This window comes from Phyllobates terribilis, unplaced genomic scaffold (genome assembly GCF_046119375.1).
Source record: "Phyllobates terribilis strain yellow unplaced genomic scaffold, ASM4611937v1 Scaffold_7__3_contigs__length_470593459, whole genome shotgun sequence".
NCBI lineage: Eukaryota > Metazoa > Chordata > Amphibia > Anura > Dendrobatidae > Phyllobates > Phyllobates terribilis.
This window is the reverse complement of record NW_027362767.1, coordinates 306651831-306678245: the sequence shown is the minus strand read 5'-3', so window position 1 is coordinate 306678245 and position 26415 is coordinate 306651831. Positions and strand designations below refer to the sequence as shown.

Genomic DNA, 26415 nt, shown 5'->3' with positions numbered 1-26415 from the left:
CACCTAGTGAAGTAAAATCTTTTGGGCATAGCATCATTCTATTAGTCCATCTATACTGACCTCCATCAGGTTGCAAATTGAATATAATTTTTTTCTGCATCTAGCTTTGAAAAAATATTTGGGCTTCTAGCAGTGTGTGGGACTAGTTCTATTAGTCCATCTATACTGACCTCCATCAAGTTGCAAACTGAATATAATTTTTTTCTGCATCTAGCTCTGAAAAAATATTTGGCCTTCTAGCAGTGTGTGGGACTTTCTCTCTTAGTCCATCTATACTGACCTCCATCAGGTTGCAAATTAAAAATAATTTTTATCTGCATCTAGCTCTGAAAAAATATTGGGCCTTCTAGCAGTGTGTGGGACTTTCTCTATTAGTCCATCTATACTGACTTCCATCAGGTTGCAAATTAAAAATAATTTTTATCTGCATCTAGCTCTGAAAAAATATTTGGCCTTCTAGCAGTGTGTGGGACTTTCTCTATTAGTCCATCTATACTGACCTCCATCAGGTTGCAAATTAAAAATAATTTTTATCTGCATCTACCTCTGAAAAAATATTTGGGCTTCTAGCTGTGTGTGGGACTTGTTCTATTAGTCCATCTATACTGACCTCCATCAGGTTGCAAACTGAATATAATTTTTTTCTGCATCTAGCTCTGAAAAAATATTTGGCCTTCTAGCAGTGTGTGGGACTTTCTCTATTAGTCCATCTATACTGACCTCCATCAGGTTGCAAATTAAAAATAATTTTTTTTCTGCATCTACCTCTGAAAAAATATTGGGCTTCTAGCTGTGTGTGGGACGTGTTCTATTAATCCATCTATACAGACCTCCATCAGGTTGCAAACTGAATATAATTTTTTTCTGCATCTACATCTGAAAAAATATTTGGGCTTCTAGCTGTGTGTGGGACTTGTTCTATTAGTCCATCTATACTGACCTCCATCAGGTTGCAAACTGAATATAATTTTTTTCTGCATCTAGCTCTGAAAAAATATTTGGCCTTCTAGCAGTGTGTGGGACTTGTTCTATTAGTCCACCTATACTGACCTCCATCAGGTTGCAAATTCAAAATAATTTTTTGTCTGCATCTAGCTCTGAAAAAATATTTGGCCTTCTAGCAGTGTGTGGGACTTTCTCTATTAGTCCATCTATACTGACCTCCATCAGGTTGCAAACTGAATATATTTTTTTTCTGCATCTACCTCTGAAAAAATATTTGGGCTTCTAACTGTGTGTGGGACTTGTTCTATTAGTCCATCTATACTGACCTCCATCAGGTTGCAAATCGAATATAATTTTTTTCTCCATCTAACCCAGCCAATAGTTTTGGCCTAATACCACAGTTTGGCCACTCAGCTCTGCTCGGTTCCCATCCATTGTTTTTTTTGTGCAAACAACTCCAGAGTTGTGAATTAGTTAACCACCAAAATGAGTGGAAAAAGGCCTGCTGCTGGTGGAAAGGGGAATAGGCGTGTTGGGAAGGGGAAAAAAGGTTGTGTCCGTGGGGTAGGTGTTAAAGCAACAGTAACATCTGCAGAAGAAAGACCATCTTCCAGCCAAACTAAAATGTCTACTTCTTTTAGCGGACAATGTGATAAGATCCCTTTCTTACGGCCACGCCAATCGCTACAAATTCCAGATGAGGCACAAAAACAGCAGGTGCTTCAACGGATATCAAGTGCTCCTTTAAGTGGGCTCTCCTCCACATCAACTTCAACATCACAAATACTCCAGTCCTCAAAGGTGTCACCCCAATCGCACTTGCTTCCTCACAGCTCCCAAATCTCCAGCTGCCCGTCTGAGTATGAGGTAGAACAGATGGTTGAGTCTGCAGAGCTGTTTACTCATACTATAGCCTGGGAATCAGAGGTCGACTCCAGCGCTTCTGTGAATCCAGACGAGGAAATGATCTGCACTGATGCCCAGAATCTTTATGAGTCAGATCCAGGACCAGACGCAGAAGGTTCTGACCATAATGTAGACCCTCATTCCCAAACTGTAACTCCTGTTGGTGGAGACAATGAGGAAGACGATGATGAGACTCAAATACCTGATTGGAGCGACAACTTTAGTTTTTTGTCAGGGCAGGAACAGGTTGGCTCTGAGGACGACGGGTGTGATAACGCACAGGGTGATGATGATGAGGTTGGAGATCCCACTTACTGTCAACCCACAGTCAGCCAAGAGATGAGGTCAGCAGAGGAGGTGGAGGAAGATGCTAGTGACGACGAGGTCAGGTTGCGCCTTCCTGGACAGAGACGTAGTACTGGAAGCACGTCAACAACTGCATCCTCAAACACAACTCTGCCTCTCACCACAAGTCGTGGTGGCTCTTCAGGTCGCATGGGTGCTAAGCCTTGCATAGCCTGGGCATTTTTTCAGATCGCTAAAGATGACCCAACTCGTGTTATCTGTAACATTTGTCAGCAAAAGCTAAGTAGAGGCCAAAAAATACATAGTTTGAGTACTTCATGCATGAACCGGCACATGGACATGAAGCATAAGTTGCAGTGGGAAGCTCAGTGTGCTTCAATGCGGCCTAGCCGGCCAGGCCAACCACCGTCTGCCATTTCTTGTGCATCCGCGGCCTCTTCATCCTCTGTGACTGGGGGGACAGCAGTCACACCTGTTTTGGGGCGCAGACCTGCCACCTCTTTACCCGCAACAGCCAGCGTGATTGGCAGGTCATCATTTTCTTTGGAGTTGGTAACACCAGCTGGTGTTGAGCGCTGTCCGACATCGATAGCACCACCTTTGGATCAAGGCAACCTAACATGTCCGCCTGCATCTTCCTCACAGACCGGCAGTTTGCCGGGGACACCCTTATCAACCCCGTCTAAGCACAATAGCCAGCCCTCGGTCCCTCAGATGTGGACAAGTAAAAGACCATTTTCTCCTAGCCATGAGAAAGCTAAGAGGTTGAATTTCACCATCTGCAAGCTTTTGGCTACAGAAATGCTGCCTTTCCGCCTGGTGGACACAGAGGATTTTTGAGACCTTATGTCCGTCGCAGTGCCCCAGTACCAGATGCCCAGTCGGCACTACTTCTCAAAGAAAGGTGTGCCTGCGCTCCACCAGCATGTCGCACACAACATCACCGCTTCTTTGAGAAACTCTGTGTGTAACAGGGTGCATTTCACCACAGACACTTGGACGAGTAGGCATGGACAGGGGCGTTACATGTCGCTGACTGGGCACTGGGTAACTATGGTGACAGCAGGACAAGGGGCTGCTGTCCAAGTCTTGCCGTCCCCACGAGTTGTGCGTCAATCCTCTTTATGTCAATGTTCCTCCACTGCTTCTGCCTCCTCAACCTCCTCTCGGTCTTCCACCTACACCCAAAGCCTGTCTGGTCATGCCACAAGCTTTCTAACTGCGCAGAAGGGATCCTGCACACCTCCTTTCTATGCTGGCAGTAGGGTTCAACGTCATCAGGTGGTTTTTACTTTGAAATGTCTGGGAAATGTGAGTCACACAGCTGAGGAGTTGTGGTCAGCTCTGGAGAACCAATTTCATGAATGGTTGTCTCCACTGGACCTGAAACCAGGGAAGGCCGTGTGCGACAATGCTGCAAACCTGGGTGCGGCCCTTCGCCGGGGCAATGTCACACACGTGCCTTGTATGGCTCACGTGTTGAACCTGGTTGTCCAGCAATTTTTAGCCCACTATCCCAGACTAGATGGCCTTCTGCAGAGGGCACGGTCGCTGTGTGCTCACTTCCGCCGTTCGCATCCCGCAGCTCAGCGACTTACATCTCTACAGAAGTCGTTGGGCCTGCCACTTCACCGGCTAAAATGCGATGTGCCTACCCGGTGGAATTCAACTCTGCACATGTTGCAGCGACTGTGGCAGCACCGACAAGCCCTGGTGCAATACGTTCTGACGTATAGCCTGGGCCAACGAGATCCAGAGGTGGGGCAAATCACGCTGGAGGGGTGGTCTCAGATCAGGGACCTATGCACCCTTCTGCACAGTTTTGAAATGGCGACGAAGATGTTTAGTGCTGACGATGCCATTATCAGCATGACTATTCCGGTGATTTACATGCTGGAGCACATGTTAAACAGAATTCGGAGTCAGGTGGTGGCACAAGAGGAGGTGGAGGAAGTAGAGGAGGAGGAGTTGTATGCGGAAGGGCTAACATCTGCAAGGTCCAGACGGTCGGCAGCACCAAGGCGGCAGGCATGTGAGGATGGGGGAGATGGTTTTACCAGGGCGCATGGTAGCAGCCAAACTAGTGAGGAAGGTGCAGGAGCCCAGGAAGAAGTGGAGGACGAACTGATGGAAGACTCATCAGATGAGGGAGACCTTGATCACATTTCTGTTGTGCGAGGTTGGGGGGAGAGGACAGAGGAAGGAAGCATGATTGTTACCTCGCCACCAACACAACAGGGACTTGGTGCTCCTGGATGCGCAACACACATGAGTGACTTCTTGCTGCACTACCTGCAACATGACCCTCGAATTGTGAGAATTAGAAATAATCCTGACTACTGGGTTGCCACACTGTTAGATCCCCGGTACAAAAGTAAATTTGCCGAAATTATTCCTGCCATAGAAAGGGATGCACGCATGCAGGAGTATCAGCAGAGACTGTTGCAGAATCTTACATGTGCTTTTCCACAAAACACCAGTGGTGCACGTAGTGAATCTCACAGTTCCAACTTGCCAACCGTGGGACCGTCAAGTGTTCAGCACTCAAACCGTAACAGAACCACAGTATCTGCTGGTAACATCAATTTTGCGGAATCATTTCACCACTTTTTTAGCCCATCCTTTGCAAGGCCACAGGAGACAAGAAGTCTGACACATAGTCAACGCCTAGAGACGATGGTACAGGAGTATCTCCAAGTAAACATTGAAGCCATGACTGTGTCACTGGACCCTTGCTCTTTTTGGGCTTCCAATCTGGATAAATGGCCGGAGCTAGCCACTTACGCCTTGGAGATCTTGTCATGCCCCGCAGCCAGCGTTCTGTCTGAACGTGTGTTCAGCGCTGCTGGTGGTGTGCTGACAGATAAGCGCACGCGGCTCTCCACTGATAATGTAGACAGACTCACGTTCATAAAGATGAACAAATCATGGATCCAAAATGACTTTTCTACCCCTGTGTCATCCTGGGGAGAGTAAAAGCTTGATGATTGGTTAAAATCACCCTACCAACCGTTTTAAGCTTTCAAATTACTAATCATGTTTATCTGTATCTTAGCTGGAAAATAATTTGGGCTTTGTAGCAGTGTGCAGCACTGATTCTATTAGGCCATCTATAATAAGCTCCACCAGATTTAAAATTACTAATCATGTTTATCTGTATCTTGGCTGGAAAATAATTTGGGCTTTGTAGCAGTGTGCAGCACTGATCCTATTAGGCCATCTATACTAAGCTCCACCAGATTTAAAATTAATAATAATTTTTAGCTGCATCTAGCCCGGAAAATAATTTTGGGGCTCCGAGATGCGCAAGACACATAAGTGCCTTCTTGCTGCACTACCTGCAACATGACCCTCATATTGTCAGAATTCGAAGTAATCATGACTACTGGGTTGCCACACTCTTAGATCCCCCAAAGTTTTTGATCAACCTTTTCATTTTAATAAAGACCAAAAAAATGGTCATTTTTGAAATTATAAGCATTAGCAGGTTATTAGAAACTGAAATCAAACAGTTTTCAACTCAAAACTTTATTCTAGATGATGTTACATTTTCACATAGGACCCCTTGTTCGAAAGGAGCTTCTGAACTCTCTCGTCCATTGAATTTGTCAGGTTTTGGATGGTTTCTGCTTCAATTGTTTTGCATGAGGACAGAATACCCTCCCAGAGGTGTTGCTTAGATGTGAACTGCCTCCCGCCATCATAGACACTCCTTTTGATGATGCTCCAGAGGTTCTGAATGGGGTAGAGGTCAGGGGAGCATGGGGGTCACACCATAAGTTTGTCCCCTTTTATGCCCATATCAGCCAGAGATGCAGATGTTTTATGTGCAGCATGAGATGGTGCATTATCATGCAAAAAAATGATCTTGCTGTGAAATACACGGTTCTTCTTCTTGAACCATGGCAGGAAGTGCTGTTTGAGAAAATCCACATACATTATGGAGTTCATCTTTAGCGCCTTCAGGGATCCTAAAGGGGCCGACAATCTCTCTCCCCATGATTCCAGCCCAAAACATTACTCCACCTCCTCCTTGTTGGCGCTGTAGCCGTGTTTGCGTGGGGTGTCCATCAACCAGCCATCCTCCACTCCATCCATCTGGACCATCGAGCGCTGCACGGCACTCATCCGTGAACAAAACAGTTTTGAAATCAGACTTCATGTAATGTTTAGCCCACTGGAGCCGTTTCTGCTTGTGTGAAGTGGATAGAGGAGGTCGACAGGATGGCGTATGCACAGCTGCAAACCTCTGAAGGACCCTGCATCTTGTTGTTCGGGGGACGTTGGAGGCACCAGCAGCTTCAAAAACTTGTCTGCTGCTATGAAAAGGCTTTTTTGCCGCTGCTCTTTTAACCTGACGTAATTGCCTGTAGGAAAGAGTCCTCAATTTGCCCTTATCAGCACGCACACGTGTGTACTGTGAATCAGCTACATACTTCTTGATTGCCAAGACACTTCATCCTGATCATTGCACAATGTTGATTGTAGTCATGCCTTGACCTAAACACTCCACAATTTGTTGCTTCTCAGCAGCCGACACATCCTTTTTCTTTCCCATTTTGGCAGAAAATGTAGGCTGCTTAATAATGTGAGACAGCCTTCTTAAGTAGTCTTGCCTTTCATTGGACACACCTGCCAAACTAATTAGCACAGGTGTCTGCAATTGCTTACAGTGATATAAAGAGCCCTGACACACATCACCATCAATGAGTTTAACTGACAAACAAACATATTCTTCCCTTATCACTCCTAAACACTTTTTGCATAATAATTTGGAACACAGTGTACATGTGCTTTTCCACAAAACACCAGTGGTTCACTTAGTGAATCTTAGAGTTCTAACTTGCCAACCGTGGTCTGTATGGAGTTGTTCAATAAAGGGCCCAAAATTAAGATAACATAGATGGGAGAGGTCTCTATGAATAGGAATTCCTAAGTATTTGATACCCTGTGAGGGCCAGGCAAAGGGAAAGTTGGACTGGATGGAATCCTATATGGATTTGGGGAGGGAGACATCGAGGGCCTCAGACTTCGCTGCATTGATTTTAAAATTTGACCATGTAACAAAGTGATCTATTTCAGCCATAACAGCATGGATGGATATATGTGATTGAGTGATATATACTAGGACATCATCAGCAAATAGAGAGCACTTGTACTCGGTGCCTCCCACCTCAATCCACCTAATATTGGGGTTATGGCGAATTGATGAGAGCAGGTGCTCCGTCACTAGGATGTATAAGAGAGGGGACAGAGGACATCTCTGCCTTGTCCCATTGGTGATTGTGAAAGGTGATGAAAATGTTCTGATGCACCCCCTGGGCCTTGGGACACCCGGAGCCGGACCCTTTTTGGTGGATGCTGGTGGTTGTAGTCTTCGTGGCGGCGACCCGGTTCCGTGGCTCAGGGTGGTCAAACCAGTGGCGGAACTATTTATGTGGTTTTGATGTTTAAATGTCCGACTACGCCACCCGTAGATTGCGGTCAGAGTGAACCGCCGCTGCAGGGCAGACCGCTGAGGCTGGTGTTGTGGGTGCAGCAGACCATAGCATAACTCCCCACGGGAGGAGTATAGCCTCAGGGCAGTGTATGCGGAGGATGGGGGTTATGGTGCAGGGCAGCAGCAGTAACGACACGGAGTCAGTGATGCAGTCCAGGGCCTTTACTCACAGTTCTTATTATCCAGACCACGTCTGCAGGTAACGGCTGCCCACGTCGTACTGTGCTCACCAGGTGAGGGGCTCAGACAACTCCCAGATAACTTTGGAGGGCTTCACAGGACCCCCTTTGTGTGTCCTTTGTCTGGCCTTTCTTACCAACCCTTCTGTCCGGCTGCCTCGGGCCTCCTCTTGGTAAACTTGGCGCCAGTTTCCCTGACCCTATGTGGTGCCTTCCTAGCGGGTGTAGCGAGGGGCTGCACCACATAAAATGTCAGAGCCTCCGGTTTCTAGCTGAGGGTCGTTTCCTGCCTCCACTAGTTTCGGGGACCGGTCTCCCCCTTTGGCCTGACCCCTCCACGCAGGTGGATTCGGGCGTGCGGTGGCGACTCGTCCGTCCGCACCCCTGGGATCCCTTCATTCCTCGTTCCTGGAGCCTTCTCCGCTCCTCTTCCTTCCTTCTCCCTCTTCCAGGCCTGGGCCTCTGTTACTAGGCCCGCCTCCGGAGCAGAGCACATGCAGAGCCCCTGCTCCCTGCCACTTCTGCTCAGACTTCTCTGCACTGAACTAAGATGGTGCCCACCTTTTATACTCCCTTCTCAATGCACCCAGGAACTGCTTCCTCCCTGCTCCTGCACTACAGGGTTCCCCTTCCTCAGTGTTCCCTCCCCCCACTCCAGCCAGGGACAGGGACTGTCGTGCCCATCTCAGAGGCATATTGGTCGCCCTGCCCCACGGCAATGTGGTGTAATGCATGCAGGTGTCGGGTCCTGATCCACACTCCATCCTTACCTGAGAGTGAGATATCACACCTCTGGGTGAGGTGCAATACCTCTGAAGCAACCGAGCCCTCAGGGTGCTACAGTTCCATTTATCTTCAGCCTAGGTGACGTATTGTGATACAGGGCTGTGATTTTGGCTATAAAAGGGTCCCCTAGACCCCTACCCCAAGCTTTTTAAGAGAATCATATATGGCGTGCCAGGAGACTCTATGGAATGCTTTCTCAGCATCCAACGAGAGTATCTAATTACAAATTTTTAACTGCATCTAGCCCAGGAAATACTTTGTGCCTAGTAGCAGTGTCTGCTAGTCAGCGGATTATCCCGGCTGTTAAGCAAGCTACACCACCTGTAGTTTGGACACTTAATTTTTTCAAAGGAAATGCTTCGGGACCACGGGATACTCAGTGAAGAGCATCAGGAGGCACCCCAAGGCATAGGGGCTGGGACTGGCAGTAGGATGCCTTGCGGTGGACAGCCGAGCTCGATCCTTATAAAAGCTTTTTAACTGCAGCAGCTTTAGTGGACGCTACTGGAGCTGGAATTACGCGGCTGCTGGCATGAGACTTGCCCTCCAATAGATCCTTGTAAATGGATTTAAAGTGTATTCATTCAAATTAGAGAGACAATTTAAATTAAAAAGCTTAGAGCTGCCTCCACCACAGGGGGGCTCGCTCGACCCACCAGCGGACAGGCACCAGTATTGGGAGAGGGGGGCTGGCCGTCAGGGTTCACCGCGGCTCTGGCACAAACCCGGTGACACGGAGGTGGCACGGGCAGGAGCGGACTGAACGTGTCGGCTTCTCACTTTTTGGATTTTAGAAGGGCATGACATGCCTATATTTGTGTCTCCCCCTCCTTTTACTCCTCCACCTCTTTTCTTTTCGCATGACTATATGTACTTGTCACTTTTCCATGTGTTAGTTGTGTCTTCTGAGCAGTTTGTCAGCTTTTGAACACCTTTGAAGGTGTTTTCTATGTGTTTCTATGTGTTTTTGTTTGCCTGCCATTGGTTTTAACGGTGTTCGAAGGTGTTCGACGAACAGTTCGACGAACAGTTCGGCGAACACACGGGTGTTCGACGAACCGAACCGAACTCGAACACTACGGGGGTGGCTCAACAGTATTCACATCCAGTTGGATGAATGTCTCAAGTGGGGTACGACAGGGCTCTGTCCTGGGTCCTGTATTGTTCAACATCTTTACCAATGATTTAGATGAAGGAATTGAAGGTAAATTGATTAAATTTGCTGATGACACAAAGCTAGGAGGGATAGCTAACACTAGAGAAGAGAGAGAGAGAGGATTCAAAAAGACCTAAATAAACTGGAGCAGTGTGGCAGTAACTAACAGAATGGTTTTTAACAGGGAAAATGCAAAGTACTACATCTGGGCAATAAAAATGATAAAAGCAGATACAAAATGGGAGGAATAGAGCTAAGCAACAGTACATGTGAAAAAGACTTAGGTATACTAATAGATCATAGACTGAACATGAGTCAACAGTGTGATGCAGCAGCAAAAAAGGCAAATACAATTCTGGGATGTATTAACAGAAGCATACAGTCTAGATCACGTGAAGTCATTATCGGATTTTACTCCTCTTTGGTCAGACCTCATCTGGAATACTGCGTCCAGTTTTGGGCACCACATTTTAAAAAAGACATAGACAAGCTGAAGCAAGTTCAGAGAAGAGCGACCAGAATGGTGACCGGTCTGCAAATCATGTCCTATGAGGAACGGTTACAGGATTTGGGAATGTTTAGCTTGCAAAATGAAGACTGAGAGGAGACTTAATAGCTGTCTACAAATATCTCAAGGGCTGTCACATTGAAGAAGGATCATCTTTATTCACATTTGCACAAGGAAAGACTAGAAGCAATGGGATGAAACTGAATGGGAAGAGACACAGATTAGATATTATAAAAAACTTTTTGACAGTTAGGGTGATCAATGAGTGGAACAGGCTGCCACGAGAGGTGGTGAGTTCCCCTTCAATGGACAGACATCTGTCTGAGATGATTTAGTGAATCCTGCTTTGAGCAGGGGGTTGGACCAGATGACCCAGGAGGTCCCTTCCAACTCTACCATTCTATGATTCTATGATTCTATGACTGTGTGTACAGTATCTGCTTATATTGTTATATTTCAAGTCAGCAATGGAAAGTCAGCAATGGAAAGTTACCATTCACAGCAATGGAAAAAAAAACTATTTATTGGCAAATGTAAAGTTAAATAGCTTATTTAGTACGAATATACATTGACAGATTAAAACTGCCTGGATCACCAGACTTCAGACCTGTTGGCCTGGTCCCAGAAGTTCTGTGATCCCTCTCCCTCCCTAAACGTGCTACTAGTGATGAGGTGAAGTGGCTGGCCATCTGGTTCAATAAATTAATTAAGCCATAGTATATTTGCAAGTTATTTTTTTTAACATTTCTGTTCTATACTTTTTATATAAATATGAGGGGTGTTCAATAAATTCTCAGTATTGGCATATTATGCTTACTTTGCTGGTAGTTTTATGATGGATTCTGGTAGAGACACTTTGGGTATAAATATAAAATTTCAGCTTTTTTTCATGATCATAGTAATCTGACAAAACTTAAAGGGGTTGCCCTGCCTTAGGCTACAAGTCTGCAGTCACTCAATGTGACTGCAGACTTGTGAATCCTCACTTCGCGCACTGCAAGTTGTGAGGATTCTCTACTGCTGGCACCAGGAGCAGACGATCATGTGGCAAAAAGTATTCAATTTGCATACTTCCAGCCACATACCAACTAGATGTGTCTGGCCTTGATCAATACACTTGCATTGAGCAAGGCCACACACGTCTAGTCTGCAAGTGACCGCATATATGGAAATCGCATACTTACAGTCTCGCATCCGCTGGCACCGACACCCAAGAATCCTCACCACGTCCACTATGTGTGATGTGAGAATTCACAAGTCTGCAGTCACATACAGTGACTGCAGACTTGTAGCCTAAGGCCGGACAACCCCTTTAACAAAGCAATGAAATAATTAAAAAAAGCTATACAGTAGATTAAAAGATGGTTGCATTGTATCAAGAAGCTGCTTCTCCATTATCCACCGTTCAATAGTGGTCTAAGGAATTCAAGAGAGGCAGGGAGAGCAATGCAGATGACTAACGTCCCAGATGACCAACTGAAGTGTTCACAGATGATTTTATTGAACAAAATTGAAAAACTCATAATGAAAAATACCGAAATTGAAATGCAAACCTTAGCAGAAATGACTCATATATCTGTTGGTATCATACTTAACGTCCTTCATGGTTGACTTAATTTGTCAAAGGTCAATGCAAGATGGGTACCTTGAATGTTCATGAACCCTCATAAAGGAATTCAAGTGGATTATTTTTAAGAGTTTTTAAAGTTGTGTGGTGATAATCCGTCAATTGTTATTGATCGACTTGTGACTGGAGTTGAAATTTGGATGCATCAGGAGTGAAACTATAAGTGGGATATTATATGCTGCTACTTTAAATCAATTGCAAGGTGTCATTAAAGTAAAAAGGTGAAGAAAATTGGAGAAAGGAGTGCTCTTTCTCAACGACAATGCGCCCACGCTCATAGCACAAGTTCCAAGGGCTGTTATGAGAGACCATGGATACCAGGAAATTAATCATCCACTCTATTGTCAAGACTTAGCCCTCAGTGATTACTACCTATTCCCCAATTTTAAAAGGATATTTATGGATGGTGATTTCCTAACGATGATGAGCTGAAATCATGGATAACTGACTATTGTTTGGAGAAAGAAAGAATGTATATTTTTTCAAGGAATAGAAAAGTTAGTTTTTAGTTATAAGAAATGCATAAATGTTAAGGGTGATTGTATAGAAAAATAAAAAAATATTAAATTTCATAAGGTCATAGCTTCATATCAATACTGAGAATTTATTGGACACCCCATGCATACACCTCAGCCTACACTAGTCGTGTGCAGTGTAAAAAATTCAGGGACCGTAACAATACATATTTAAAGGGGTTGTCCACTACTTATTATCCCCTCCCCAATGTATCCCCCCGGGGCCCATAAGTGTCTTTGTAATTACCTTCTGTTGCAGGTTCTGCCTGTGAGCGGCACGATCGCTGGCCGCTCACAGGCATCATGTGACGCCCGGCTGCAGCCGGCTCTGACATCCACTGACATCGCGACAAGTCCAGGCTGCAGCCGAGGGTCCCTCTTTTGTGTTCCACTGGTAGATGCCAGCCTGTGGGCGGAGTTACACCGCACGTCAAACCCAGCATCCACCGCGCGCTCTCCCTGTCCTCATTCATCGGGAAAGAGCGGCGTGGATGCTGGGTGTGACGCGCGTGGTAACCCCGCCCACAACCCAGCAGCCACCACGGGGACCCCAGCGCTCAGTCATGCCTCACTTGTCGTGATGTCTGCACGGAGTCACGTGATGCCTGTGAGCAGCCACCGATAGCGCCACTCACAGGCAGAACCTGCAACAGAAGGTAATTACAAAGACACTTATGGGCCCCGGGGGGGGATACATTGGGGGCATAATAAAAAGTTGTGGCCAACTTCTTTAATTCCTCTTTGGTAATAATTAAAGTAATCTGTTGCTGTGATGAATACCAGTCTACAAAAATTGTAGCAAAAATGCATTGTTTTGTTTATAGTTGGGCGTTCCACAGGAAATAATAGGAACAGCTGCACCTGATGATATGCTGCAATGATGCAGGATATTTCCTTAGATACCTAAATTAATTGTTAAATATTTTATGCATTGCAGTAAAACTTGTGCTGTTTTGAAGTACATAAGATGTTCTCATCATCAGCATTTAGTTACTATAGAAACATACAATTTCACCCACATAACAAATGTTACCAATAAACCATGTAGTATAAAAATAAGAGAAATTCATTCAGAAATGTGCGCATTATAGAATAATGATACAATGTTAAGAAAACCTACTGCAATGTATGTACTGAAGGCTTTGCGGTTGGATTATTGATACAATATCTCTCATTGATCGCAGATAGGGTTTTCTTACCTCTTTCAGTGTCATACAGGTATACAAATCTCTGCCAGTCGTAATCATTGAGAAGAGTTAGAATGGCTCCTTTAAGTGCTGGACGCATCTGGATGACGAACTGTACATCTGCGTCTGTTGGAAAGCTTGGCGTGATGAATGAAGTGTGAAGGGCACCACAAAATGATGTAAGAGTGTTCATAGACATTTGATCGTAGAAGCCAAATATAGCGTAGACGCCACGGGAAAACTGTGAACAAACTGAGAAAAAAAAACATGATTAGTAAAGATATTAATGATAATACAGCAGGAAACTGAAATTATTCAGATGAAAATTGATTGATCTTGCTCAATTAGTGTATCCTGATATCACAAATTTCATTGTGTTAAGATACAGCTTTCATTAGATGCACAGAGCGAAGGAAAAATACATTATCGTTGATGCTCACAGGACAACAGTTGCACCAGGAAGTCTTCTTGACAAGGACTCCAAAATTGGGTCATTTTTTTCTTTAGAGTTGGACTTGCTTCTTCTTCAAACACATTAAAAATGATTGATCTTGCTCAATTAGTGTATCGTGATATCATCACACATTTCATTGTGTTAAGACACAGCTTTCATTAGATGCACAGAACGAAGGAAAAATACATTATCGTTGATGCTCACAGGACAACAGTTGCACCAGGAAGTCTTCTTGACAAGGTCTCCGAAATTGGGTCATTTTTTTCTTTAGAGTTTGATTTGCTTCTTCTTCATACACATTAAAAATGATTGGGAGTGCAAACATTTATAGCAGAGGTGCAGGACAATTTATGGGTAGGAGAGGACGGGGTTGGGGGTATAATAAAGTTTGTTTTTTCTTTATTTTACTCCATTGTTATACGAGTTAAACTGACAAAAATAAAAAAGTTGACCTTAACCAAATAAAATAAATAATCACATGCTAAACAAAAATCTCTCTACATCCAAATGATGTCCATTGTAGGCTATTGTTGGCATCAGACATCAGGACTATTTTAAAGCAGCTACTCCAAACCTCAGCCTAATTAAAAGGCATATATTGGTGCTAAACAACGCAAGTTGAGAAGCTTTTGGAAGTCAACGGTTAATGTTTTTAATGAAATAATGTCAAAATGTGCTTCAAAAAGCAAGTTTCATTTCTCGCTAATAGGCTTGAATTATCACAGTTGTCCCAATCTTCACTTATTCCATCCGATCCTGGGTTCTTCTGCCCTTCTACTTACAGAAAGAAGGACATGCCATGACAGGAAGCTCTCTCCTGTCTGAAGGACAGGGCTGGAAGTGGAGCTGGAAAACCCAGGACCTGATGCGATATCTAAATATCAAGACACCTGTTAAAATTAATATATTTTAAGCACATTTAGTCAGCAACTCCTTTAAGGGAAAAACCCATTCTTATCCCTTTTTTGACTCTATTCAGAATTAGAAGTGATGCTGCATCAGAGAAAACCAATAGCCCTTCATTTTAGGCACCCATGCTCAATGGTCCAACAATCAGTCAGACACAGATTTTATGTTGTGGCACTCCTTTTCATATAAAAAAATATTCATGTACTTCAGATACTATATTTGTACCCAATCTCTATGTATAACTGCAGCAATAACATAAGAAAAGTGTAAAAAAAATCTGTCAACTATCTGGTTTATACTTTCATATGGGTAATAACTTTATGATTTCATTGATACTTCTTATCTTACATCCCTATTTTTTTTCTGAGAAAATTAGCTAATTCTCTATAAGTTTCTCTTTAGCCATATAATAGTTTTTTTACTTATAAATTGCAGAGGGTTAGATTAGGTTAGGTTAGACCCTTGACTTTACAGATTGTACGATAATGTACATATAGCAATAAACATGCGCAATGAACGTGCTTAGACTTTCAATGTTAGAGAACATCTAAAACATCTCTCTTTGATCTTAAGGTCATTCCAATCCAGAAGGCAATGGTCATAAATGTTTAAAATTCTGCTGCTATAATTAAAGAATGGTAAAATCAAATCCTAGTAACATAACCTAACAATTTAGTCTTTACCAATGTGCAAATATACTCCGTAAATTGCTTTGTGACACTGGGTAATGGAAATGATTTAACTGATTATGTCAAATAACATTTTTCTTAACAAATAAACCATATATTTGTGTAAATAACCTTTGGTTACCAATCTTCCGGTAACTAGTCATCAGCAATACTCCATTGACTTCTAAGCAATATGAATACTGTGTGAAATAGTATGTGATTTGCTGTATTAGATATTGTCTTAAAATGTTACACCTGTTATAGGTTATAATCTGGATACACTGAACATGTCTATAGTAGTCCGACAATATAATACAATATTTGCTGTAAGAATATGGCCAGGAATATCTTGGTTTTATTGAATTTTTTATTGTTCATATATATATATATGTATATATAAATGTATGTATTTTGTGCATTTGTTATATAGCTCTGGCAATATTTTCTTTATAGGTAAATGTTCAAAACATATGGAACAGCGGTTACGAAAGTCTTGAGGCATGCTGTATATTTGTGTGCTTTCTGAAAACAGAGACTGATGGCTATTAAATAGGCTTGCAGGAACTATACGTCAAAATACTCCCTTAAGGATACCACGAACACTAAAGCATCATATGCACACACATACAAAATGAATAATTTCTGTTTAACCAGGCTTTGCCTAGGGATTTTCTCAAAAGATTATCATCATTCATGGCTAAGCAGACCAGAACATGGAAAATGTTACTACACAATTCTAGAGTACATAGATTTTTTTCCTACTTCTCCTACTACTAGTATTATGACTAATGACTAATTAATTCCGGCTACAATCATAAGAAATTTATAACATCCATTAACCTATATTTATTAACTCCATTAAACCCATTATTGTATAATTATCAGTCTTTATTAAATATTTTTAAGTAGAGATGAGTCAATTGATTTGATGTGAATCAAATTCGTGGCAACTTTTATGAGAATTGAAGGTTATGGTGAATGATTGTTCAAATAATTTGCGAGGAGCCGCCATTTTACACATTGCAGAAAATTGCATCAGCCACAGTGTTCTGATACTGGTGGAGCATGGCTGGAATTCAATGGCGAGGGAAGCAGGAGTGGAGAACAGCAACCGGTAGTAGAAGTCCTTGGAGGTAGCAATAGGAGATATAGGAAACAATCTGAAGAGGAGTGGAAACAGTCTGTGTAAGATAGTTCTCAGGAGCTGGAAACTGGAACAAGACAAGCAGCTAGACATAATACTCAAGCAATGACCAAGTGTTCCATGTTGCTTTAAGAACACTCAAACAGAAAAAAGATGGCTTCCACAGATACAGAATCTGCCATCTTAGTATAGGACGATTACAGAACAGAACAGCAGCCTTCAGTGGTAAGGAGTGGAAATACAGCACAATTATTGAGGTGAATAGATGAAGCCAATAGTGGTCAAGCTGCAGAAAGACACAGAATCCTGACACATGAAATGCTCATCTGACCTTAAACGCTTCTGCACATGCTTCTACATAATGCCTTGCAGCTATCACATCACATAGTATATTGCAGCTAATCAGGAGAGACTATCATAAACAGTATAAACGTTGAGGCAGGGAATGCAGCAGCGATTTTAGAGTGATTTAGGATAGTGAGAGTACATGAGAGCTCACAAACTTAGCAATAAAGATAGGAAAAGGAAGTCTTTAAACATTGGACAATGTAATTGGACAGTAATGTGTTGTTCAACTGCAGCACCGAAGAAGATGAATGTAGTAGTCTAAGAATAATACAAAAATTCAGTTGGTATGGGGAGAGTAAGCTAGGATGCATGCCAGAAGCACTGTCAGACTCTGTGATTGAGCACTGAAATGGTGTAGTAGACATATTAAGTGCTGCATTAGAATTGCAATTACACATTTTTATTTCAATGTTAATGTACTATACAGCATCAGCAAGGAAGCACAATATTTTTTACATAACAAAAATTGAAATCAGTATCAAACAAGACCATTAGCTTGCTAGTCACAAGCGTTTGCACAGAGTTTTTGCATTTCTTGTGCAATCCCTTTTGTGATGGGGGTAATAATGTTGTTTTATTTAATACAAAAGAAACTATCCCAAAATGTAACTGCAACTGTATACCTTACAAAGTGTGCATGCCACACACACTTTTATTATTTTTGTACCTCTATTTAACTATGTATATCTAACTAGAATTTATTATGACATGATTGAAAAGAGAGTTGACTTTTGTTTAAAAAATATTAAACTATAGACATTCAACTGTGTATGTCTGTTTTTGCACCCCTCTTTTACTAATCTAATTTGACTATTGTACATGCCTTGCTTATACTACAACCTTCTGTCACATTTGTTTTCTCTTTGTGTACCTATTGACCTAGCCTTTTTTGTCATATACTTTTTGACAAGGCTGAATAATTTGGATTGAAAAGATTGTCAATATTTAGATATATTGTTGTACGAAATGTATAGAAAAAAGTGGCAATGGCATTAGTTGGGGTAGTGTAAAAGAAAATAAAACCCATGCTAAGAATATGGAAGTCACTAGAAGCAGCAGAAGCACCACCACTGGCACTAGCAGTCCGGTCAGAAGTACTACCAAATGCAGGTTACAATTGGCGTCCTTTGCCTTTGATAAGAGTATTAGTGGGGAGGAAATGTAGGGCATTTTGTAACATATGGCATATCATATCCCAGTCACAGCAGGATAATGTTATCTTTGACAGTGACACCATCAGTTTGAGTTGGAGGACTAATTTTTGACTCATTTGTTTACGAAAAAAATGAAAATACTGTCAGTGTACTGAGTTATTAAATGGATTGGTGGTTACTACTGGCTTACCATCTGTTTGTATGATGAGATTACTTGCACATTGCTATCAAAAGACGCAAAGTGGTTAAAAAATATGGGTGTGCAGTGCACATACCCATATTTATCAAGAACTATTTTAAGATTATTCACAATTGCATTTGATTTGTTACATGGATGGGTGCACGAAAGGCCAAAATTGTATAATTTTATAATATTTAGGCAATTATAATTTACAATTGACAGTCACCCAAGTAGTGCATACACAGCATTTATGTTAATGAATCTATCCACCCAATTTACCTGTGACTAATTGAAAGACAGGCTGATGATAAAACACAGCTAATTGCTGGAAGAAAGTTATCTGGCTGATGTTAGCACTCATTAACCTAAAACTTCCACTTGCTTGATTTTTGCTTGTTAATATTTAATAGATTGGTAGCACAAGGACTAATGGCTGCTCATCCCAGGGGGAAAAACTGGCCATATCTGTAAAGGTGCCCATACTTAACAGGTAATTGTTGAGATGAATTGTTGTTCTCGTTTGTCTGACACCCAGTTCTGATCTCTCTATACACATGCATACTCATGTGCTCAAATGTGCACATGTTTACAAGGTAGAGAATGCAGTAACATACTACCACCATGATGAAATCAGCAAGTCTGGACAACTTTTTAATTTTTCCAATTATATGTATGGGGGTGCTGTCATATTAATATACATGTTTATTTCATATGGTAAAATGAGAATATAAATTTGCTTTATTTATGGCCACATGGCAGGTCTAAAAAGGACTTCCACATACACACTTTGCATGAACCACTTCATAAATCAGGCCCCAGGTGAACTTTTGCCTTTACCCCTTAAGTCCTATACAGAAGTATAGACTGGGTTGAGTTTACGGAGTAGCTGCTAGCCGGTGGAGCAGGCTGGCAGAAATGGTCAGATTGCGGGACAGAACTAGAAAGTATGGATAAGGGACAAAATTGTCCACCAGGACAATAGTCAGAAAATTAGCCAAAGTCTCAAACAGGATAAATCACTAGAAAAAACAGGATAGAACAATAGCATTGACCAAGTAAGGCAGTACTAATGACTGGCAGTGGAAGACAGAGATTCAGGAGTTTATATAGTGAGCAGCCCCACTCAAGGCTCACAACAAGGAGTTAATACTAATCTAAAGACAGCAATTAACCCCCAAGTTCCCTGCCTATTTGGCACCACAAGCTCCAGAGAAATAAACAGAACTGTCTTGCCGCCAAGCATCACCCACAACGAAGATGCAGCACCACCCAGCGACAGAAGCAAAAACAGAGGGGCAGACCTGGATGTTATAGAGACAAATCACTGGCAATGGCTTATATCCTGAGCAGAGGTGAGCGGATTGATTCTGTGCAGATAAACTTTGAGTTGGATTTTCAGAATTTCCCATGTCCCCCCAAATTCAAACAATTTGTGATTTGATTTGCAAGAATCGCGAAATTTTTTTTTTTATGGTACCATTTCACACTGTGTTGAAGACTGAAGCAGCCAGAGAGTGGGCTCATGACATCAGGCTCAGCTACACGGGCTTCCCAAAAATGCCTTGAAGCTATCACAGGTGTAGTACAAAGATATAAACAGCTGAGGAGAAAGAGAAAAGGTAGCCCAAAAATAGGGTCTTATCCGGTGATAATTAACAAGGATGATATTAATATATGTTGACCTGATCCCAGGTTATATGGCTGCTGCAGATCCATGGGTGATTTCACCAGAAAAATATAAAAAAAAGTGGAAAGTTTGTGGTCCGTATCTGCGCTGCCAGCTGAAGAAGAAACGCAATTGCCAGAGATAATGTAAAATAATGTTTTTATTTTATTTTTCTGCGCGTTTCGAAGTGTAGCCCACTTCTGCAGGAAACACAAAATATATTTTATAGTTTTTGTTTCCTGAAGAAGAAGTGGGCTACATTTCGAAGCGTGTAAAAAAAATGTAAAAATCATTATTTTACATTATCTCTGACAATTAACATTTCTTCATCAGCTGGCAGCACGGATACAGACCACAAACGTTTCACTTTTTTATATTGAAGCTATCACATCACATGGTCTAGTGCAGCCAATTAGGAGAGACTAGCACAGCCATTTTAAAAAATGAGGGACAAAAAAAGGCATATATCTGAAACTCATTGAAAATGGGAGTGCTAGTCTAAATCTGTGAATAGTAATCATAAATTCAAGGATAGGGAGGTGATCTACTTGCACAGTCGGCGTGACTGTGACTTGATTGTTTTGTGACATACGACAGTAACAGCACCTTAATAACAGTATCTTTTTTTTTCTCATATTGCAAAGAAGGCAGTTTAATACCCATGCACTAATCTTACTATTGAAGAAAAATTCTGAAACCAAGACTTGTGTGTCAGAGAAATTATGCTTCCTTGCTTGTGAGATGGGCAAGCCATAATTTTGTTGTATAAGCACAAAATAAAAACCTCCACATTCCAGAAATGTAAACACAACTATCTACCTCACAGTATGCGTGTAGTAAAAATAAATAAATATATGCATATATTTTTTGTACACTTTCTTGTTGATATTCCAATATTACACCCATACACTCCATCTGAATATAGCGACCAACCTTTTGCAGATGCTTGTTTTTTTGGACCATTTTGACAATTTAAGTAGCCTGAAAGTTTCTTACTGAAGTGTTGTTAAATGGATTGCTGGTTAACATCAGTTACCATCTGTTTTCTCCTAGACAGATAGGCTAAGGTTACTTGCTTGGGCAAGGTTGTTTAAAGAGCTCAAAGGAAGCTTAATACAGACCCAGGAGACCTCAGAGTTTTATACATTTATTTTCTGGGCAATTTGAAATTTTGCAGTATTGAGATTCATGGCAAATTTGCAGCAAAATTTATTTTTTTGAGGAAAATTTGTTGAAGATTGTGAATTCAAATGTTAAAAGATTTGCTCGTATCTAGTACTTCAGCAAGTAAGGGACATATCACTCGAATCCGGTTCTTTTCCTCTACATCATGATTCTCTTAAATGGGGTAGCAAAAACCTAGAGACAGATTCCTTTTAACTGTAGTTAAGTATGTCCCTGTATACACCTTGGACTCCTGGTGACCATGATGACTTGGTGGTTAGCACTATTTAGTTGCATGGTGGTCAGATACTGTTCTCTCCCAATATTTACATTTGGTTTCAGGCAAAAACTAATTTGCTTCCTATCAAATTGGACCTTGCTCATTTCTGACATAGGAAGCTATGTGAATGGCATTGACAATCTCAGCAATTCTGAAATACACTATATGAGATCTAAAAAAAATGGAAACAAACAAGATGTTTTAAAGTGCCATTCCTCTAATGTGTATTGGCAATTTAACATTAGCACTAAGTTTGAAAATCAGAGGACGAACCTTTTATACTGTATATTGTAGATTGGTATTCCCGGCTGATATGAACAGCGAATGCTATCACAAATCTAATGAACATAATAACTTTTACAAGTGGTATTTTCTTCGCTTAGATTAGAAGGTGAAAAAATAGTATTGACTTTGTAGATCATATTGAGTTGTTTCATTTTGCACAATCCCTTTGAACAGCGGAACATCAGATAAGCGAAGTACAGAATAAGAATCTAGTGACTCATATATGACTAATAATATAAAGTAGAATCAGCATGATCTAGGACTAATTGTATTGGAAGACCATCTTGATTATAAGCAGTAATTACTGAAGATACCAGCCATTGATTCTAAGAATCTGCAGCATCAGAGTAACTTCCCGAATTAAGCGGCCAATTTCCAATAACATTATTTAAACCTTTTCCTTTAATACCAGTGAATGACTTATTATCTACTCTAAACACGCCACAGGATGCCAATTGGATTTTATTGTCCCATTTAAAGGGCAAATAAACCTTTTTTGTTTTTCCTTTAAGGGGGAGATAAAAGAACTAATTATCTTAGCTCTCATTTGGTTTTCAAACCTGCAGCTCTATTAATATTCTATAGCGTTGTTGTTTATTCACAGGGTCCGGTAAAAATGTCACTTGTGTATATAAACAGCTCGAGGTTCCTGGGCTTTGTAAAGTTTTACATCTGATAAATGAAAGATGGCAGTAAACAATAACAGATGATGCATTTGTATTAGTCAGTGTGAAAAGGCTAAATTAGCATTAATAGCACGGTCTTTAATTACTTTTAGAATTCTGCTTTGACGACTTCTGCATGGACTCCTCGTCGTGCAGTTTTTCAATTAATACTGTAATGATTCCTGGTACAAAGTTGCAAGCAAATATCAGTGCACATATTTATTATTTGACAGTGTTAATAAATTATTTGATGGCCTCGTTTCCTTGTGTTTTGTCACATGCTGACTAGATGTTTGAAGTCACTAGTACTTTGAAATATGATGATAGTTGCACAAAATAAGAATGACTTATAGGCATTCTTTTGATTCTTTTAAGTTCTTTCCTAAACCCTTACAGAAATGTTGCTGGTAGCATTGTGTAAATGATATCTACAGCAATTAGCAATATACCAAAAAAAAAAGTAAAATAATTATAGAATTTATTGATCATTTTTTGAAATAATTAAAAATAATTATAATTTGCTGAATTTTTTTTACATGATCTTTGGTTGGTTGACTGAGAAACCTACATTGCTGACAGACATAGATATACATGAATTCAAAAAAATCCCCTGACCCCAATGTGCTGTAACCCCTCTATAAATCACTGGTGAGGCCACATATAGAATATGGGATCCAGTTTTGGACTCCACATTTTAAAAAGGATATTCAGAAGTTAGAGTCAGTTCAAAGGCGGGCAACTAGATTATTACAAGGGATGGAAGGCCTCTCGTATGATGAGAGGTTGGAAAAGTTGGCCTTGTTTAGCTTAGAAAAAAGACGTCTCAGAGGGGATCTCATTTACATGTATAAATATATGTGTGGCCAGTATAAAGGTCTAGCACATGACTTATTCCTTCCAAAGACTATACTAAGGACCAGGGGGCACTCATTAGTGGTGGAAGACAGGCGATTCCAGCAGCTAAATAGGAAAGGGTTCTTCACAGTCAGAGCAATCGAACTGTGGAATGCCGACCACAAGAGGTAGTAATGGCAGATACTATACCAGCTTTATATAAGGGGCTGGATGATTTCCTCACAACAAATGGCAGTGTCGGTTATAGATAATCTAGTGATAGAGAATGTATCTCTATCCGCATCTACTCTCCCTCCAACCGGCTGTCATATACCGACTTCCGGGCCCGGTCACTGCCTTTATTGGCCAATTCTCCACCTGGCTTCTTTACTGTCTCTCTGCTGACATTCCCACAATCATCATGGGCGACTTCAACATCCCCACTGAGACTCACCAGTCAGCAGCATCCAAACTCCTGTCGCTCACTTCATTTTTTGGACTTACTCATTGGTCCTCCTCAGCCACCCACACAGATGGACACACACTAGACCTCATCTTCACCAGACTCTTCTCCCTATCTAACATCCCAACCTCCCCCCTACCCCTATCTGATCACCATCTACTCAAGTTTTCATCCCTGTCCTCCTCACCTGTCACTCATGTCCAGCAACTAGCACACCCCCCCAGGAAACCTTGCACATCTAGACACTCACACACTCTCCGATTCTATTCTACCACTGACATCCATATCTTCACAACACAGACAGAGCCACTGCTTTCTACAATGCCACTCTAGCATCAGCTATTTACTCGGTCGCCCCTCTTGTGCATGGCAGAGCGCGACGAATCAATAGACAACCCTGGCACAACAACCTAACTAAACAGCTTCGGCAAGCGTCCAGGGTTGCAGAGCGTCGTTAGAAGAAAACACATTCGCAAGATGACTCCACTGCATTCAAACAAGCAACACTTGCATTCGAATCAGCCCTCACCTCTGTTAAACAGGCCTACTTCACAACCCTCATATCTTCCTTATCCTACAACCCCAAACAGTTATTCAACACTTTCAACACTCTCCTTCACCCTCCACTGCCCCCTCCGACCTCTGTCATCTTCGCTGAGGAGTTTTCCACACACTTCAAAAACAAGATTAACTAAACAAGGCAAGTCTTTACTGTCCAACCACCACAACCCCGTTGTTTTCCAGACCATTGCCTTTCCCCCATAACCTCCCTTTCCAACATCACTGAAAGAGAACTTACTTGTCTCCTCTCCAAATCACACCTCACCACTTGTGCACTCGACCCCATCCCATCCCACCTCCTCCCCAACCTCACCTCCACACTCATCCCATCCCTAACCCATCTCTTCAACCTATCACTAACTTCTGGTACCTTCCCCTCTGCCTTCAAACATGCCACAATCACGCCCATCCTCAAAAAGCTATGCCTAGATCCAACAGCCTTATCCAGCTACCGCCCCACATCGCTGCGCCCATTTGCCTCCAAACTCCTTGAGCAACACATTCACGCTGTACTTTCCTCTCACTTGTCATCTAACTCTCTCTTCGACAACCGACAATCTGGCTTCCGCTCCCACCATTCCACCGAAACAGCTCTTACCAAAATTACTAATGACTTACTTACAGCCAAAGCTAACAGACAATTCTCTGTACTCCTTCTTCTTGACCTGTCCTCTGCCTTCGACGCAGTTGACCACTGCCTCCTACTACAGATTCTCTCTCTTCCTTTGGTTTCAAAAACCTTGCCCTATCCTGGATCTCCTCATACCTTTCTAACCGCACACTTAGCGTCTCCCACTCCCACACTACCTCCTCATTCTGTCCCCTCTCTGTTGGAGTCCCTTAAGGCTCTGTCCTAGGACCCCTACCCTTCTCAATCTATACCCTTGGCCTGGGACAGCTCATAAAATCCCATGGCTTCCAGTACCATCTGTATGCTGATGACACCCAGACCTACTTCTCTGGCCCAGATGTCACCTCTCTACTGTCCAGAATCACAGCATGTCTACCAGCCATATCCTCCGTGTTCTCCTCTCGCTTCCTCAAGCTCAATGTGGACAAAACTGAACTCATCATCTTTCCCCCAATTCGCATACCTTCCCCACCTGATCTTTCTATCACAATAAATGACATCACACTTTACTCTGTACCGGCAATCTGCTGCCTCTAAGTAACCCTTGACTCTGCCCTGTCCTTCAAACCACACATCCAAGACCTTGCCACCTCCTGTTGCCTCCAGCTCAAAAATATTTCCAGAATCCGTCCTTTCCTCAACCCTCAATCCACTAAACTGCTTGTGCACGCCCTCATCGTCTCCTGCCTCGACTACTGCAACATCCTCGTCTGTGCCCTACCTGCTAACACCCTCGCACCCCTCCAGTCCATCCTTAACTCCGCTGATCGACTTGTTCATCTCTCGCCTCGTTACTCCTCTGCTACCCCCCTTTGCAAATCCCTTCCCTAGCTCTCAATTGCCCAGCATAGCCAGTTCAAACTACTAACACTGAACTACAAAGCCATCCATAACCTTTCTCCTCCGTACATCTCTGAACTCATCTCCCGATATATTCCCTTACGTAATCTTCCATCCTTTCAAGATTTTCTTCTCTCCTCCACACTTATTTGTTCCTCACCCAATCGCCTCCAAGATTTCTCCTAAATATCCTCTGCAATTCTCTGCCTCAACACGTCCGATTAGCCTCCACATTTGGATCCTTAAGACAGAATCTGAAAACCCATGTCTTCAAACAAGCTTACAGCCTGCCATGACCTTGCTTGCTGCCACCTCAACAACACCGGAGCTACTGCAACCCCCGCAACCTACTGTCTCCTTCCCCGTTCCTGTAGAATGTAAGCCCGCAAGGGCAGGGTCCTCTACCCTCTGTACCAGTCTATCATTGTTAGTTTGTTTACTGTAAGTGATATCTCTATTTTGTATGTAACCCCTTCTCATGTACAGCACCATGGAATCAATGGCGCTATACAAATAAATAATAATAATAATAATAATGTATAAGGGTATAAGG

The 26415-nt window shown here is 42.2% G+C and overlaps 1 protein-coding gene across 3 annotated transcripts in view; it reads right to left on the bottom strand.

The window, feature by feature from the left end:
• The window catches only part of GRIA3 (glutamate ionotropic receptor AMPA type subunit 3), a 450644-nt gene that overhangs the window by 351874 nt on the left and 72355 nt on the right, over positions 1-26415 (bottom strand). For all 3 annotated transcript variants that reach the window (XR_012247463.1, XM_073641082.1, XM_073641083.1), the window contains exon 3: positions 13628-13867. Coding sequence is in view for 2 of the 3 variants with exons in the window: in XM_073641082.1 (XP_073497183.1) it covers positions 13628-13867 (240 nt within the window). In the remaining variant the exon portion in view is untranslated. The remainder of the gene's footprint in view (positions 1-13627; positions 13868-26415) is intronic.